Source organism: Lepisosteus oculatus, chromosome 15 (genome assembly GCF_040954835.1).
Source record: "Lepisosteus oculatus isolate fLepOcu1 chromosome 15, fLepOcu1.hap2, whole genome shotgun sequence".
NCBI lineage: Eukaryota > Metazoa > Chordata > Actinopteri > Semionotiformes > Lepisosteidae > Lepisosteus > Lepisosteus oculatus.
Window position 1 is genome coordinate 30,287,439 of NC_090710.1, and position 17,314 is coordinate 30,304,752.

At 39.2% G+C, this 17,314-nt stretch overlaps 1 protein-coding gene across 14 annotated transcripts in view; it reads left to right on the top strand.

The window, feature by feature from the left end:
• Positions 1 to 17,314, top strand: part of dmd (dystrophin) — a 726,399-nt gene that overhangs the window by 661,875 nt on the left and 47,210 nt on the right. For all 14 annotated transcript variants that reach the window (XM_015364174.2, XM_015364177.2, XM_015364182.2 and 11 more), the window contains 3 exons: positions 10,381 to 10,455; positions 12,234 to 12,435; positions 15,244 to 15,329. In XM_015364174.2, coding sequence (XP_015219660.1) covers positions 10,381 to 10,455; positions 12,234 to 12,435; positions 15,244 to 15,329 — 363 coding nt within the window. The remainder of the gene's footprint in view (positions 1 to 10,380; positions 10,456 to 12,233; positions 12,436 to 15,243; positions 15,330 to 17,314) is intronic.

Sequence of the window (17,314 nt, forward strand, 5' to 3'; positions counted from 1 at the left end):
AAGCAAAATAAAAGAAACCTTATCACAGAAGCATGTAAACATTAACTACAGAAGGAGTTTAACATTTGGTATTGACAGAAAAACTGAATTTATTAAAGACATGAACATTTTAACTGGTAGCGTTATTACTTAATTTGATCATTGACGTGAAATTATGACTTGTACTACTGTCATGAAGTTAAAAGCTTGTTTCTCCAGTTGCCATTATCTTTTAAGGCTTCCCTGTCACCTTTCAGAGATTTTTTTTTTGCTGCAGGCAAAGTTAATTAGTTTTTATTGATATAAAATCCACAGACATGATTAATCACTTCATTTTAATCTATTAAAATCACTAATGTGGGTTGGCTTTCAAGTCACTGACAGTATAGGTAGCCTCATTTCTTTTTTTAATGGGAAGGCCCCACCTAACTTACAGTAAAATGTTGAGGAAAAAATGCAGCTTTACAGTCAAAGTAAATAAAGAAAATGTGTGTACAAAGGTAATTATTTTAACTAATTGCAGTAATTTGCCAAATTCAATTAGAATATTTTAAAATTATATCAGAATATTTAGATAGTAGCATTATTCTCCCTGACCATAAGTGCTTTAAAATAACTCTAGATTTGTGCTGTAAATTGGCGTCGACAGGGGTGGCCGGACACAGACCTGAGCAACAAAAGGCACGTGGTGTCCCAGCTCCATTAAGAGAGAAGGTGCTAGAAAAATACAAAGCTAAAATATTTCTCAACCAGAACCTGTCCTTACTTATCCCACCTACCAGGGGCGAAGTCCCTGGGGAATGAGAGGGACTTTATCCTTTACACGTCTTCCTTATCATTGTTAAAGGAATGTCCCACACTGACAGAACTCAACAAAGACGTCTGTGAAGGCATTCGGTTTAAGGCCTTCACAAAGTCATTCCAGTGGACTTGCGATCAAAGCTGAAAAACACGGCCCACGGGACTCACGTGGGAACTATGTGGAAGCGCGTTTAAAACGGAGAACAAGAGGCAGTTTTCCCACAGAAAAGGTTTAGGGGGTATGGAACTTGCACTCCAGTCATGGTGTTGAAGCCGATACCCTGGCTTCATTCAAGAAAAAAAGAAAGCCCCTCTCTACTTTGTCGGCTGCTGACCAAAGCTTCTGTGCTCATGACCTGCTGACGCAGACATGCAACAAATCCCGAAAAACAAAACAGGGCAGAGACGAACTGCACATGCTGCTGCCAATGCATATGTGTACAGGGCTCTATATCTGTTAGAGTAGAACGAAAAAACCTTGTCTCCCTTTAGCAGAGAAGCATCTATCTGTGGGATTTCTTTCAGAATATAATACCTTAAAGCTCAAGTGTGCAGTTTCCACAGCAGTGTTCCTGCACTCAGGTTCAAAGCAGGACTTCTTTCTCAATTGTTTTTGTGCAGCAAATTAAACAGCTGTCAATTTGTGTTGTACTTTTGATATCAAACTGATCTACACTTTCCTGTTTGGCATTTTCAAGTCCATATGTATTGCTTTATGTGGTTTAACTTCAGGAAAGACAAAATGGGATGAGTCTTAAATTGCCTCCAGTTGTTTTCAGAGGATTGAATTTATGGTTGGATTTTGTTTGATGATAAAAGGTAGTTAGCCCAGAAATGTATCAGAAGCATGGGAGATACCGATGTGAACCTTTCTTCTCCAGCTTTGGATGGAAGAGAGGCAAAACTCCCATCCCGAGATTCTGTAACATACAGCAATACCATTTGCAACTGCTCTTTAATTTGTAGCTCAGCTCTTGTTCACTGCAAGAACTTGCAGAACTCGCCTTATATTGCAGGATGTGCAGTTTCTATGCCGTAGTGAGTTGATTAGTGCCCTATTTCTGTCACGGATGTCAGAAAGTACACACTGTTGAATGGCAGGAGAGCGATAAAGACCCTATGCGTAGCGGCGAGACGGGGGTTAGCCCGGGCACAGCTGTTCAGGAAATGCCGTAGAGAAACCTGTGCCCTCAGGCCATGGGCAGGACTGACCTGGTGTAAGGCGAGTCTTCGGACATCCGAACGTCAAGGCTGAGCAAGTAGCAGAGCAGACACAGGAAGTAAATAGGCTACACAACAAGACACACCAGAAAGACATGAATAATCACAGGGAACTGAGAACAGGACAGAAGTAGACCACCCTCTAGGTGTACTGAGCGTGACAATTTCTAAGGATGTTTCCTACTTTTATATTGGATTATGTGACATTCAGTAAAGCCACAATGAGCAAATTCAGAAGGGAGGGAATTCTTCGACTTGCATATCTGAAGTATTCGCAAGACCACTGGAAACAGGTGTTACAGGCCTTGTCCATCTGCGGGGAACCTGGCACAAGCAAGTGTGCTGTAGGTTACAGAAGCAGCCACTGTAGAGGAGTGCTCTTTTGTTTGACTGTATTGATATATGCTGCCTCTCCAGGTTTCTGCATTAATGTTGCAGATATGTTACGTGCGCTTTCAGAGTGGCTCGACACAGCAAGGGCCTGACTAATGCAATAGTCGGGTTCTTTTGTGCAATGCACCCTGTTCACCTGAAATGCAAAGAAAGGGCTAAATCACAGCAGTAAAATGTTTCCCACTGAGTGAGTTCAAAGTGCTAAAATGCTTGAGAACGGCTGTGCTTTAGTAACAAAAAACTTGCCATCACAAGTTACAGAGATTTGGAATTTTGGTAATTTCTATTGTTGCTTTTACATACAATAAGTAGCAGTTCTCTAATAATTGCTGCAGCTTGAGAAAGAGAGAATCTGTCCTTGAGGTTTAATGGAACATTTATGTTGTTTTTGTCGAATAGAAGTTTCAAACTGACCTAGAGTTTATTTTAATCAGTATATTTAAACAGTAATTCAAACAGTGCACCATTTGGGTGTCTGAATTGTTATAGCAGGTTGTTCCAGGCGTGTGACAGTGCCTTAATGCAGGCGTAATCTGACGAAGGTTGTATTTTCATTTGCAAAAACAATTTAAATGCACAGTAAAGCCCTTATATATATATATATTCACGGTTTGTTTGAGATTATGATAATGAATACCAGTAGTTCAACAGATTATTTCCTTAATAATAGTAGATTATTATTCTCTCTCTAGTCTAAAGATGTATTTATTCACAGCTTTAAGGAATGCAGATAACATAGAGGTGGACATTCCATTTAAGTACTATTGCAAAGGGAGTAGTCAACATTACTTTTCCCCATTAGCAATTACATTTTAATTGCTATTCTTTATGCTGAACTACAAAGTTTCTCTTCCAATTAAGTGTCATGATAAGAATTGTAGCAAAAAATCTGTTAAAGTAAACATGTATTCAATCAATCAACGTTTATTTATTAAATGCACAGCAATACAGTGTGCAGCAGTAGTTGCTGGCAATGAAATGTGTTTTCAAGGAGCTCACCGGGGGGATAAAAATAATAAAATTCAGAATTTTACTTTTTACAGTTAAATAAATCTAATTTTACAGTATAACTTCTTTAACTTTGAGTAAAAGGAGTTATATACAGTGTGGCTTGTGTAATGTCATCCAAAGTGACTCATGAGTACATGATTCAGTTAAGCAGGCTCAGTTTAACCAAAAGTGTATATTTTAACCTCCGTTTTTTGGCTTTTATGGATATACATTGCATATTAATGAAACAAGTGAGTACCACACACCCCCACATGTCACAAATGATTGCAACCAGTGTACTAGTAGTGCTTGGATTTGCTCAGTAGAGCAGCACAGAAGAAGTGGAACTGAAAAGCCTTTGAATTTTAAATGCAAAAAGAGGAATAAGGTGTAAGGACAATGAACAATGCCTTGGGGGAGGTGACCAGTTTGTCAGGGTACACAGTGTTGTTCAAACAGAGGAGAGCAATTGAAGAGGATGCAATGGAATATTTTTTAGTTATCAATGCAAAACAGAGTTGTTGATGCTCGCTGCACATAAATGAATTTTCAGGGTGCCTCTGATCTTGCTTTCTTCCTTCTGTTTGCTGTCTGCTTAAGTCTTAGCATGTGTAGTCCCAGAATTCCTCTGTGCCTTTCTTCAGCGCTTTGATAAAACATCAGAATTTCTACTGATGTTGGAAGTCAAGTGTCTTGTTGCAGTGCATTTTTAATTTACCCTCATCTGAGATTAGGATGCTTTATTCAAATGGACATCATCCTCGGAGGGTATTGAGCTGTCTTGCAGGCCTAGAAATGATTAAAATATCTGAGAGAGTTGAATTTCTTTAAACCTAAATTCCAATATTGATGAATTTTAGATCAAAATAACGGGGTAAGAATGTGTTTCTCTTAAGGAAATGCAGACACAAAACACACAATCTGTAACATGGGTTTCTGACTTTAATCAATGTTTTAACTAAAATCAAGCATATTTCCTGACTATATTAACTGTTTTATGTATGTACATGTCTTCACCTGGGTCATTCAATGTATTTGATATTGGTTTGCAATTCAGAGGTTCCTTTTTAAAAAAATAAACTGCAAAGTTATATCACTGTAACTTTAAATGTTGTTAAATTGATATTGTTCTGATGACATCTGAATGTCCTTTTGAATTGGATTCAAGGTCAAAGAAGGAAAAAGCCTATAATAAACAATGGTTGACAACAGCTACAATTGGTCTATTTTACCTGCTAGCTCTTCTTGAGTAGTAGAAACAATCCCTGCTTTTCCCTGGAAATGATAATGCTGAAGAACTCACTAACACATATAGTGAAATGTATACATTTTGACTAATAACCAAATAAAATCCTTAAATACCATCAGATCTGATAGCCACCTTTTATCCATGTGTAGAGAGAGCCATCTTTGATTGCAATTCAGGTAAATAGTTCAAGTGGATTGTTTTACTGAAGCATAACCCTCAATAGATAGCTCCGGAAATGTTAAGAAGAATTAGTCAATAACAACATTTACTAAAAATCAATGCAAAATACTGTCATGTGCTTTGGGTCTCTATACAGGACCTAATTGTTTTCTAGTGTGTTGTTTTGTAACATTCTTAGTGACTTCTTGTTGCAATGTTGAAAGAGGCTGTGGATTCACCATTGTAGCAGCTCCCTGGCTCATTACTTGTAAGTGAGGGGGGTTGTGACAGTGCAGGTCTTCAGCCAGTGTTGCCATTTCCTCAGTGCAAAACTATTAAGAACCTTGTCCCTTTATGTTTGGTGACTTCTTTCACTGTTATCAGTTATTGGACAAAACTGCAGAACGATGACTTTTTTGATGTGGTTGATTTGGTTTAGTGATATCCTGAGGTTTCCCAAAAAGATACTTCAACTGGTTTACAAAAGCACCACCATGCAAAAGGATCTTTCATTAGCTGGTTGCATTTGTTTAATTATTAATTAACATTGCTGTTGTTTTGAGATGTACATGAGTCCATATTAAACCAGATTTATAAACATTGATTAGCTAACAATATTGCAGTAAACGTCACAGCAATGCTTTTCAGCTTTACAGAACCACAATAACAACATTGCATTCTGATCTGATCCAGTGAAAGATAAAATGCTAAAATGTTAGCCTAATGTAATTCTCCCAGCTATTCTGCAGTGATACCGCCTGGTTATTTTTATAAGACACAGTTTCAGAAATATATTTACTGTGAGATAGTTAATTGTGCATCAGATACATGCTGTACAGTAACAAGTTATTGTATCTGGAAGACATTTCTGAAGAGTATCGTTATGTTAATTTAAGCCTTGATAAATGTTCCCATTAAATTCCTTTTTCAAGGTCTTTTCAATATAAGGATGATATATTGAGGTTCTACAGGGAAACATAACAATAGACCTTCCAACAGAACAGTTACCATGCTCTTCAAAAAAGTAATCATGGCGAAGCCTTGTAATTTATAGCTGCATGCAAGGAATGTGAAAGTATGAGAAATTAAATACATCTGCAAGCATTAAATTCTCAAATTGTCCACACACTAAATGTAGTGTTAGAATACATTTGTAAATAGAAACTCTGATTATAAAAATGCCGGCATTATTAAAATGTGCAATCTTGAGATGCTCCAGTACACAGCGCAAGCACAGGTAGTTAGAGGAGTACCTTAAATGGTACACTCCTAAGTGTACCGTTGTGGAATCAACCTTTTAGACTTTGATGCATCAGTTTACAGTTTGGTCTTGTATGTTCCTATTTAATAAACAAGGCCTGTCTGATTTAGTATTTAATGTGTGCAGTTATGCGAAGTGTTGGTTATTATACTTGGCCTCACATTTTTGCAACAGTGAAAGCTTGTTCAGCTAATAATAGGAAGCTTAGCTTTTGAAGCAAAAGATTGTCAGTAGGTGTTCTGTATATAGAAACCTGATTCAGCTTTCTGTAAAATAGGTGACAGTTGGTATTTTTTTAAAAAATGTGCTGACCTCCCACTGTGTATGAAATGGAAATAGAAATGAGAAAACTGAAGAGACACACCCAATGTGATGAAATCATGACATTTCTTGTTTGTGTTGAGCTTCTATTTAACGTTTGATCCTCATGTTCGATGTTCCATGCTTATTTTTAGTATTTGATGCTTGGATACATTGTAATATTTGGCACTCGGGCCTAATGTGTGTTGTTCGCATATTTTAAAGGTTAGTGTTTAAGCATTCACTCTTGGTCTTGCCTCTGTGGTCTTCACTTCCCCCGTTGTGGATGTCTTGTTGTTTTTCAAAGTCATTGATTACAGCCTGAAAGAAAAGTCTCTTGGCGCAAACACACCTGCAGCTTCTGCACCTGTCCTGCCTTCGGCTTCGCCCCACACTCTGTCGGGAATGGTGAAGGAATGTCTTACAGCTTCGGCTTTTACAGCCTTTTATTACTGCATTTTCTCAGACCGGTTATTACATCTTGGTAAGAAAAACAATTTCATTGAAAGTAGCGCAAAAGTTTAGATTCCAGTTTAAGCACAAAATCATAATCTCTGTGAAAGTACTGTATGGTCACTATGTTGTTGCACTGGCAAGAGCAAGAGTTTGCGAGAATTGTGATGTGAAGCAGCCCTTCCTGCTCACTAGTAACTGTAGTGACTAATGTACTGTAATGTAGGAGTGAATAAAGTTGTGCGGCAGACATTTCACCGCAGAAATGTTCCAGCGTGATCTGTGTGCAGAGTTAACAAGTAGTAGTTGTCAGCAAAATGCTTCAAAGTCGTGAGCAGTATTTCTATTGGATTGAAAAAGATGTATTCACAAGCCTGCTTGTTTACAATGTAATAATAGGGCCCAAAGGATGCTGTGTCCAAATGTATATTCAATTAATACAGCATACTTAATACTTGAATGTTAAGCATTATCTTGCCTGGCTGTGAAAATGACAGCTCTGACTGGAGATCAACACTGCCACAATGCCCCTCACTTAAGAGGAATGAACCAGGGAGGCAGCAGCCTTGTGAAGTTGGGGTGGAGTGAGGGGGGGGTGAGAACACATATACGCTGGGTTGTAGGCAACCAGAAATAGAGAAAAGCGGAAGTACGAGTTAAGAATTCCCGAAATGTCTACTAAATAACATCATTTAGAGCATGGTATGATCTGTTATAATAATGCCTGATGAAAATATGGAAGCAGTTTTGTTACATAACATCATTATGTAAAAGATCACCTTCACACATTCAATGACAAAAAAAACCCAGTGCACCCGGTTTCTTATACTGTTTTAGACATCGACAAGTTTGCCCTCAGTAATGCCAGAAGTCATAAAGATATGTTAGTTATTCTATGGATTTCCAGCTTTTAAACTTTAGGGACAGTCCACTTCCCAGATTTGTATTTTATAAAACAGTAGGTAATTCTTACTCATCAGAACAGCATTCCTCGCGGTCTCAGAGCAAGAATGTCAACATATTATGAAGAAGGTAGGCTTTTCTTTTAGAATTTGTTAACACTGAATGTCAGACCAAATCTCTGCATTCTGCGCTATGTTTTGTCTCAGTCAGGTTTGGAGTTTTTTCCTAAGCCGTTGTATAAGAGCAGGTGAACCTATGTAGACCTGCTTTATTCAGGACTATTGTGAGATTATTTCATACAAAATACTGGAGTCACAAGGTTTGCTTTGTATCATTCCCAGATGGGGACAGGGGGTTGGTAAGAGGAATAAGTGAAATTATCCAGCACACCTGACCTAGCGTGTAAAATAATAAACTGATACATTTAATTCCTGAAAATTGCTTTTAGCTTTTTTCCTGATCTGGGGTCGCTCTGTGGCATGTAAGCATGTTTTCTCCTGGAGCTCCTATTTGCTCCAACATTCCCAAAGGCAATTAATCGGCACCTCTAAAACTGTTACTGTGGGCATGCCCTTCAGCGGGACTGACTTCCTGTCCAGACTTGTCTTCTGGGGAAAGTTTCACGTTGGCACCACCCGGAGCAGGAGTGTGCAGCTTCCTGATAACAGCCGAAAAGGTGGATGTTTATGTTTATCGTGGAAGCCTGTCAAGTCCTTTACAGTCATAAAATACAATTAAGTGCATTTTGGAAAGGAGCTTGACTTTTCTTAAGTTTGTTCCTTTAACCTTGGCTTTTTAAAATGCGTCGAAGAGTAAGATTGTGATGAAGCTGGGTGGCTGTAAAAGCCGAAATACACGAGTCCAGGGTTCTTCTCAGCTCTGCAGTGTCCAGAAATCAGTGTGACCCAGCCCTGGTGTTGAGGTGGATTAAAATGACGTGTGTGTAGCTTGGGGATGCAGTGAAAAATAACCTTTAGTTATGGGGGAAAGTAAAAGCCCCTTCCATGAGGAAGATTGTTTCTACTGAGAAGACGGCAAAAAATTTAGCCTTACTTAGGTATTCCATTTATGTTTGTGGTTCTAGTAAAAGATGCTTTTTTTTCCTGTGATAGTACAAAGCTGATGCCAGCAGGAAGATTTTGCTTCGAATCATTCTTAGATGTGGAGAGGGGGTTGGAGGGGGGGGGGGGACAGAAAAAATCGCTTTGACCTGACAAAGAATCAGTCGCACCATAAATTATGCAGCACACCTGACCCAGCGTGTATAATTATAAACCACAGCAGTAATCCTCTCCTGTCAAGCCCAAGCATTCTCTTCCAGTGTGTGGTGTACAGCAAACCCACGGCACAGACACAGCTTCCTCAGTTCCTGCTACACCTCTGCCACTATGTCCAGGTAGTCTTCACTTTATTTCGCCACTCATCATGATGAGCCTCAAGGGCCAGATGGCAAACTTGTTTTGGTTTTCCATGGGTTCCTGGTCTTTGAGTGCATTTCAACAGACCTTCATGAAGAGGGGCGTTACTTCACACAACAGCTGTGGTTCACATCCTTCTGTTTTGGACTCCACTTGGCATATCTGTTATGTTTTATTTCAGTTTTGTATGTATTTACCAAGGTATGCTATTGGAGAGTGAAACTGAGTAATAGTTCCCACAGATTCTTTGTGATTCTTTCTGCAGGTGGTGTTTTTTACTCAGGGTGTAGATATTGCTTATCACAGGCATATAACTTACTTATCACAGGCAGCTGTGGAAACAAAAGCCTTATTTATGACAACTACAGAGGTAAAAGAGGGCCTTCTGTTATCATGACCTATCCTGAAAATTCTAAGTATCCAACTCCATGGCAATCCAGCAAAAAATAGTTTTTAAGAATAATGAGTTGTGAGTTTGGGAATATTGGAATTTTGCTTTTATGAAGACTATTTCCAAGAGCTACCACAGAAGGACTGGCAGAGATTTTATTACTGTCCTGTCTCTAAATTTGCAGGTGAAAATTGGTTAGGTAAAGTTCCTTTCTGTGTTTATGGGGTGGATTTTAAAATGCCAAAACAGGGGTATCCACTACTTGAAAAGCCCCCTGGAATTATTGTCGTAGCCTGAGACACAACTTGATATCAGCAATCTGCATCTGTTTCAAAGAAGAATGTCTCTTTAAACCTCAACTGCTGCTCCATGAGTCTGACAGTAACTTGTGAGAATTTCATGTACTGTACAGATCTGCTCATTGTAAGTCAACGCAGACATCACAGGCCACCATGGGCAAGCCAGCTGTTCCAGTTTGCACAAGTGGGTGTATCTCAGTAATGCCTTCAGATAATTGCAAATCTTGTTGAAAAATATTTTATTTCCCTCATGTCTTGGGCATTTGGAATTATAGGAAACTTTAGGAGGGCCTGGTGATGCAGTGTGTCTTCTTTTTAGAAAAGAAATTAGGCCATGTGTGCGTATTGTTGTATTAGAAGTGGCTGCATATTCTGTTTCTCGTATTTTAAGAGACAACCAGTGAAATACGTCTGAGCACGAATGCAATGTCCAGTGTCGTGGCTGGGAACTGCACTGGCAGGTGGGAATGATTTTATCCCCAACTTGCAAGGGCTGTGTACAACAGGGGAGGAGAGCTCAAGGAAAAGCAGTGGATAATGACGGCTTTCTCCTTCCATTGCAGCTGACCTGAATAATGTCAGGTTCTCTGCATACAGAACAGCCATGAAGCTGAGGAGACTGCAGAAGGCCCTTTGCTGTGAGTATACCTCCCCTCTTTCTCTCTGAGCCCGGGATCACTTCATTATCTGCTCACACCGCCTTCCCTTAAACTGCCGGCCTCCCTGCTGAACGACAGCATTTCAAATGCAAAACGATCAACAGAGTTCTGTTAACTGGAACCTACCCTCCATGAGCACATGCTGCTAATTTTCCCCAGCTCCCCCTGGGTGCGTGGCATTGTCTTCAGGCTCCTGCAGGAAAAGCCGATTGAGAATGCAGATTCCTTGACAAAATGCTTTTTTGGGAAAGTGTTCTGCTGTGCGGAGAAAAGAGTTTTCTGTGTGTGGACACGGCCAATCACACGTGCTTTTTTGTTCTAAATCTATGGTGCACAGGGTTCACAATTAAAAATATATAATCAGAAGGAAAACAAAAACACTGCTTTGAACTGTCTGTATGACCAACCTGAGAGAAAAGTAGCTTGAAAGATTATTGGAATAGAAGGGCACTTCATGACTTTTTATAATACCTCGCACACTTCACCTGTGCCTGCTTTGTGGCATCTCTCACTTTTAATGGGGAAATGTGCTGATTCTCAATTATATAATTCAAGTGCTAAGGTTATCCACTTAGCCTGGATGCCTTCTCAGAAACTGAGTGACGGAGTTTCATTACGAAGCTGCATGTAGAACTTAACTAGCACCTAACGCTTCAGGAACCTGCTTAATTACTATTGATCACTGCTATCTGGGAAAACGAGCTCTCAGCCCCCACTGCCCAAGGAACAGAGGTGTTCTCGAAGCACCACTGCATTACCAATTATGCTAATAAATTGGTATTAGGAGAACCATCTCTGAGCTGTCCCTGTGGGAAGTGTAGTAACAAATGAGCTGTTGATTTGCTGATGTCGGACAAGACACCAATCTCAGCATGGTTACATTTTTATTTGTCAGCAAATTAACGCACTGGAATCTGCAAAAAATGGGAGGGGGGAATTTCAAAAGTGTGGGGAGGGCTGTTTATAAGGCAGAGGTAAGCGTTTTTTGTAAATGACTGTGTAAATACCAGGAGAAGTATTGCTTTTGATAAGACACATCAGCGCAGTGTCAGGTGCTTAAGTTGATTTACATGCTGCAGATAATTCGGCCTCCAGAGGTGCACACATCGCAAAAATAAGGATGTGCTCTTCAATTTTTCTGGTGACACACAAAAAATTTTCACACAGGAATTTTCCTGTGTTGGGGGAAAAAAGCGAGAGGTTTTCTTTGATTGCTCCCTGCACCATTTGTTTTTGCTTACATGGTTCAATGATAAAACAAACCTGGAAATTTGCTTTAGGGATATTAGAAGATAGTGTCATTTTTGCTGTCATATTGTGCAGGACTGTGATGTCCTGCAGTGGAGTTTATTTTTCTATAAATGTCACTTGGCAGTAAAACTTGCATATGGATGAAGATTTTGTTTATAAAGCAAATTACTTGCCTGTTATTCTGCGCATTTGGATGACATATATCCATATTTCTCCATACCAGAATGACTCCTTTCATTTCTAGTAATGTGTACTTTAACAGCTTGCAGGGATACTCCATATAACATCTTGGTATAAATGTTAACGTTGTAAAAGAACATTTTCTTTAGTGGCAGACTATAAGATCGTTTTAATGAGGAATCTGTACTTCAGAAGGAAACAGCAGAGTCCATTTAGAGTTCTGTCGCAGGGTTGGAAGGCAAAGGTGCTTCGTTTTATAATTGAACAGATGTGCATTACTTATTCAGCAGCTCGCCGTTTCTCTGAAATGCAGTTTTTCCCTGCAGTGGATCTCCTGGGGCTGTCGGCAGCATGCGAAGCCTTCGAACAGCACAACCTGAAACAGAACGAGCAGCTCATGGACATCATGCAGATCATCAACTGTCTGACCACCATCTATGACCGCCTGGAGCAGGAGCACAACACCCTGGTCAATGTGCCCGTCTGCGTGGACATGTGTCTGAACTGGCTGCTCAATGTTTACGACACGTACGTTGACCGTTCTCCTGCTCTAACAACGGGAGGCGGAAGTCAGGCTTATGCCTAGGGTGTGCAGCACAAGAAAATGGGAAGTTTGATCTCAAAGCAGCAAGAAAATGCCTAAGTCCCCTCCTTTTCATTGTATTGGTATACATCAGGAAGGTTTTCCCTGGTGGATGCCCCCTTGCCTCTTGCTTATGGAATCTTCCAGTTATTTGGCCTTTTAAGTTTTCGGTTGTTGTTTCCTCTAGCAAGAAGCTCAAGCATGGCTTAATATTTTCATTCCATCAAAGCATACAAAGAAATAGTTAACTGCCCATAAAATAAATGTTATGAACTGTCCCTTCACAATCTCCAGACCCCAATCCAATTGAACATTTGTAGTTCGAATTGAGGAAGGCAGTTCACAAAATGAAATCAAAGAATTTGAATAAACCAAAGCAATTCTGCCTTGAGCACTGGTCAAAAGTGCCAGTGTCTCATAGCACTCTACAGGAGGTGTACCATCTGTGTAGTGCCTGCCAGTGGAGGATTTACATAAATTCACCCAGACCTCTTTTAAAGAACGCCCTATTTATAGAAATTTGATACTCGAAAAGCATGTGAGTTGTCACCCGCGTTTCGAATAACGAAAGCCAACTATGAAACTATGAAGAAGCGATACAAAGAAAAATGTCCAAACCTCCACCAAATGAAAGTGAAGAGGAAGGAGTTATACATGTCGTTTCGTACCGAGTACCTGCAGCACATTCTACTGATTAGTATGGGTGACAGCTAGCAGATAGCCTATGGAGTGGAGGGAGAGATGTGTGATACAGTTCACCACGTCTTGCTTTGTGCGCTCTTAACTTTTCATAGCTACTATTTTCACAACTACGGAATATTTGTAGTTTAGACTTTATCGTGGAGCCTAAAAGTGTTAAGAAAATTAAAATTGTGAGTGCGTATAATTCCACAAAAAGCAAATGATACAAGCTGATGCTGTTGCTTAAGTATTATTAATGATGGCAGACTAGGTAAGCAGGGTTTTTTAATTACTGAAAACAGGAGCCGTCATATGAATACTAGTTATTATTGTTGTTTCTTTAGTCATTTTTGGTGAAATAAAAGTAAACGTAGTGCTGACATTTCTGGGGTCCAGAATGGATTGTAATTTTGCCCCCTAAGAGATAATGGAAATAGGTTTTTCTTTTTATGGATTTTTGCTATATGAAAGAGTTCCTGGGAACAAATTACATATATAAAAACAGGTATAGGTGTACTAATAACAATTAAGTGTAACCTTTGTGTTTTCTGGGCTTAAATTATTGATTTAAAAAAACTTTTCTCTATGCTATTCTAGTAATATTATAGCTTAAACACATAATCAAATTTATAAAGCTTCCTATTATATAATATATTTTGTTTCTATTTCATCAGGCAATTAATAGTGCTGGTGGGCTCCGTGGTTTGCATCCATTTTATGTGTCTCCCATGAATCTAATGGTAGAAGAAGTGGAAAGAAGTACTATATCTTGAAAAGGCATGTCTCTGGTTGCTTTGCAGGAAGTGCTGTCATGCCCAGCAGCCTCAATGACTTTCAACAGCTCCATTCTGTGTGAATAATGGCGGTGCTTGAGCAGAATGACTTTCTTAATGCAGATTTGCTTGGAGTCACTCAGATCCACATGCTTAAAAATAAAACCCCTTTCACTAGTAGCCTCCTATGACCTCTTGTTGTTCTATCTGATCTCTAATCTGTCAGATCTCATGGGTCCACTGCTGAACTGATTCCTGTTTATTTGTCTTTAGAATGCACTGGGAGCATTTTTAAAGCCCATACAGTACAGTAGGTGGTCTGGAGCATTCAATTGTTCCAGGCTACTCGGTAGACTACACTTTAATCTTAGGTTTCATTAAGGAAATCTTTAGAGAACAATTTGTGGAGCAGAGAAACACAATTTAAGTTAGGGGATCTGTCCTCAGTGAAAAATATTAGACCTTTGGTTTGCAATGTGTTCCTCCATTTCAGTGGTCAGCCCATTATGATCTCTTATTTCTGTTTTTGTTCACTTTTATCTTTACCAGCCTTGTGTGCTGTGCATATCATGAACTGTGTAGTGTATTTGCACTAGGTAACAGTGAATAAAATTATGTCATAACTATAAAGAGTTTAGCATATCAGCATATGTACATATCTGTCTCTTCTGTAGACTGTGTTACAATGTATACCCAGTACATTTTGAAACTAAACACCTGCACCTTAAAATTACCTCTTAGGCAGTTGATGGTGGTAGGAATAAACAGTTCATCCTTTCATTTTTGAAAACATGCGTGATTTAAAATGATAATATCCTTTGCCTACATGGACTACATGAGCATTTGTTTAGAATGGTGTCACTGCCCCCCATTCAGTGTTGCAGGCAAATGTGTAAAGTCGTTTCTTTCATGAAAGCATGTCTTAACCTTCCCTCAGCTGATGTTGTAAGTCATCCATTAAGATGAACTGTCACGATTCAATTTCACCGTAAAACGACCAATTGTGTTTATTTAGTTCTCTTCGCACTCCATCTTAAAAGGTTGAATTACTCTTCTGAGGTGGCGGAATTAATTAATTATGCCTCCTGAATTGTCGAGTGGCTTTTAAATTGATTTGCAATACGGTACAATGCAGTAGAAAAGTGGCCACATTGAAGCTTGATTTTTATAAGGCGCCACCGTTGTTGTTTTTTTACCGTTTTAACGATGCATCCAGTCACCTGTGTTCAGTTTTTGCCTTTGTGTCTCATCACCGAAATGAGCCTAAGTAAAACTTGGCTTTATTTATTTTTTTCACAGGGGCAGAACTGGAAAGATCCGTGTTCTCTCTTTCAAAACCGGCATTGTTTCACTTTGCAAAGCACATTTGGAGGACAAGTACAGATGTAAGTTGCTTTTGGGATTTTGTGCATTTGTGTGGTAAGCAATAGTGACTGTTTTGTTGGGGGTTTTTTGTTTTCATTTTTTTTACTCAACCGTTAAATTGGAACTGGAGTACAACCAGTGCTCTAAGCCTCTATGTATAGATTAGCCTGTGGACTAACTGGAGAAGATCTAGGGCCTTGTCTTGAATAGATACTCTCTACGTGCCACTTCTGGCAAGAGGTTTTCATGTGAAACATTCTCATTTAATAAGGGAAACGAGTTCTGTCCGAGCCTGTGGCCATTTGTGAAATGTTCAGTAACGGGGGATTATCATTTTGCAACACCTCCCTTGTGCAGCTAATAAGGCGAAGGATAAGCTATGAATATGACCACCCACGAGAAACACTGGGCTCAATGGGTTAAGTGTAGATTATTGATACTTCAAGTGCTATTCCCCCAGCTAGATGATTTTCTTGGCATTATTTGATCGAAGAGGGTTTTGATTGGTTACTCAAACCTGTCATGCCTTGATATTATTGGTGCTGCTGTATGTATTTCTGGTGTATTTAAGGGATTAATCAATTGTACTCTCAGAGACTTTCCCAACTGTTTGGTTGGTAACAGTCCTTGCGGGTTTTAACATTCGTTTTGGGCAAGGATACGTTTCAGTATTATCTTATGGTCAGGCTGGTAAATATAAAGACTTTAAAGAAGAGTCTTTTTGTGGACGCTGCACAATGTTGTGAGAAAGAAGAAATACTTAGCATGTTAGACACTCAGCGTTTTCATTACATGAAACATTACAGTAGTTATCTATTAAGTGTAATTAGTTCCTTCATAATAATATACAAAAACATAAAACAGCACATGACCTTATTATAAACTGTTAAATTGCACATCATAAAAACATGATTATAATATTTGAGGAAAACCTCAGTATATAAAGTTTGCAGTTTTTCTGTTGCATAAAGCAGTTTTAATGCTTGCTTATCTGCTCTGGACTTTGTGCTGTTTTTAATTAAACATATTCAGAATTGCATGCCCTCATTTTCCTATGGTGTTCAGATTCTGTGAGGCAAATTAATGTGCAGAAGAAAAATGTATAGAACTAAGGGGCAGGAAAAAATACTGTATTATTAGTATTATTGAAATGAAAAAAGCAGCTCTCGAGATGAATTATTTATAGGTAAATCCGGTCACTGAATCTGATTCAAACAATACATATCATTATTTTTTTCTGCATTCATCAAGTGTGCTGTACCTTTCTTCGCAATATTCCCAAGACTGTTGAGGGCCAAATGAAATCTAACAGCCAGATGAAATAGGTCATTATTAACAAAATTACGTTGACAGTGTAGGCAACAGACTGCAATAAATCAGTAGAACTTTTGCCCTTTCACCTCAGGAGAGTCACCTTGGCTCATTCCAAATGAGGATTTAGCTCTTCAGTCAGCATGATTCATAAAACCATGTACTGGAGAAGTGGGGTGGACTTTTAGGATGGCAGGAGATGGGAATTGGGAATGCTTTATCCTATTTTACCATTTGGTCTCCTACAGTATATGCTGTTCTATATGCTGTATCTTCTTGCTTAGAGTCCTTCATTCTCTATGTCTGCCGGTCCAGCACTTTTCAGAACTGCAGACAATATTAGGGATTTTTTTGTATTACTCTGATGAAGAAGTAACATCGAATTCAATTTAGATTCACATAGAGGTGGGTCCTTTTCATCGCAATGCTAGAAGCATGCTCTGTTTTGTGTTGTTATCTAATGGAATGTACAACAAGTACTCTGGTTGCCTTAGGGTTCAGCTGGCAGTCCGCGGGGTCAGTGGTGTCAGACATCTGATATACAGCTTGAACCAGTGGTGCACACAGTGATGAATGGTTGTGCACAGAATTTTTGAAGCCTGTCACATGGGCACTCCTCCTCTCCAGGAGGAATGAGAAGTTGTTTTGCGAAGAAAATCAATAACTGCTGAGATGCCCTGATCCTTCATTAAGA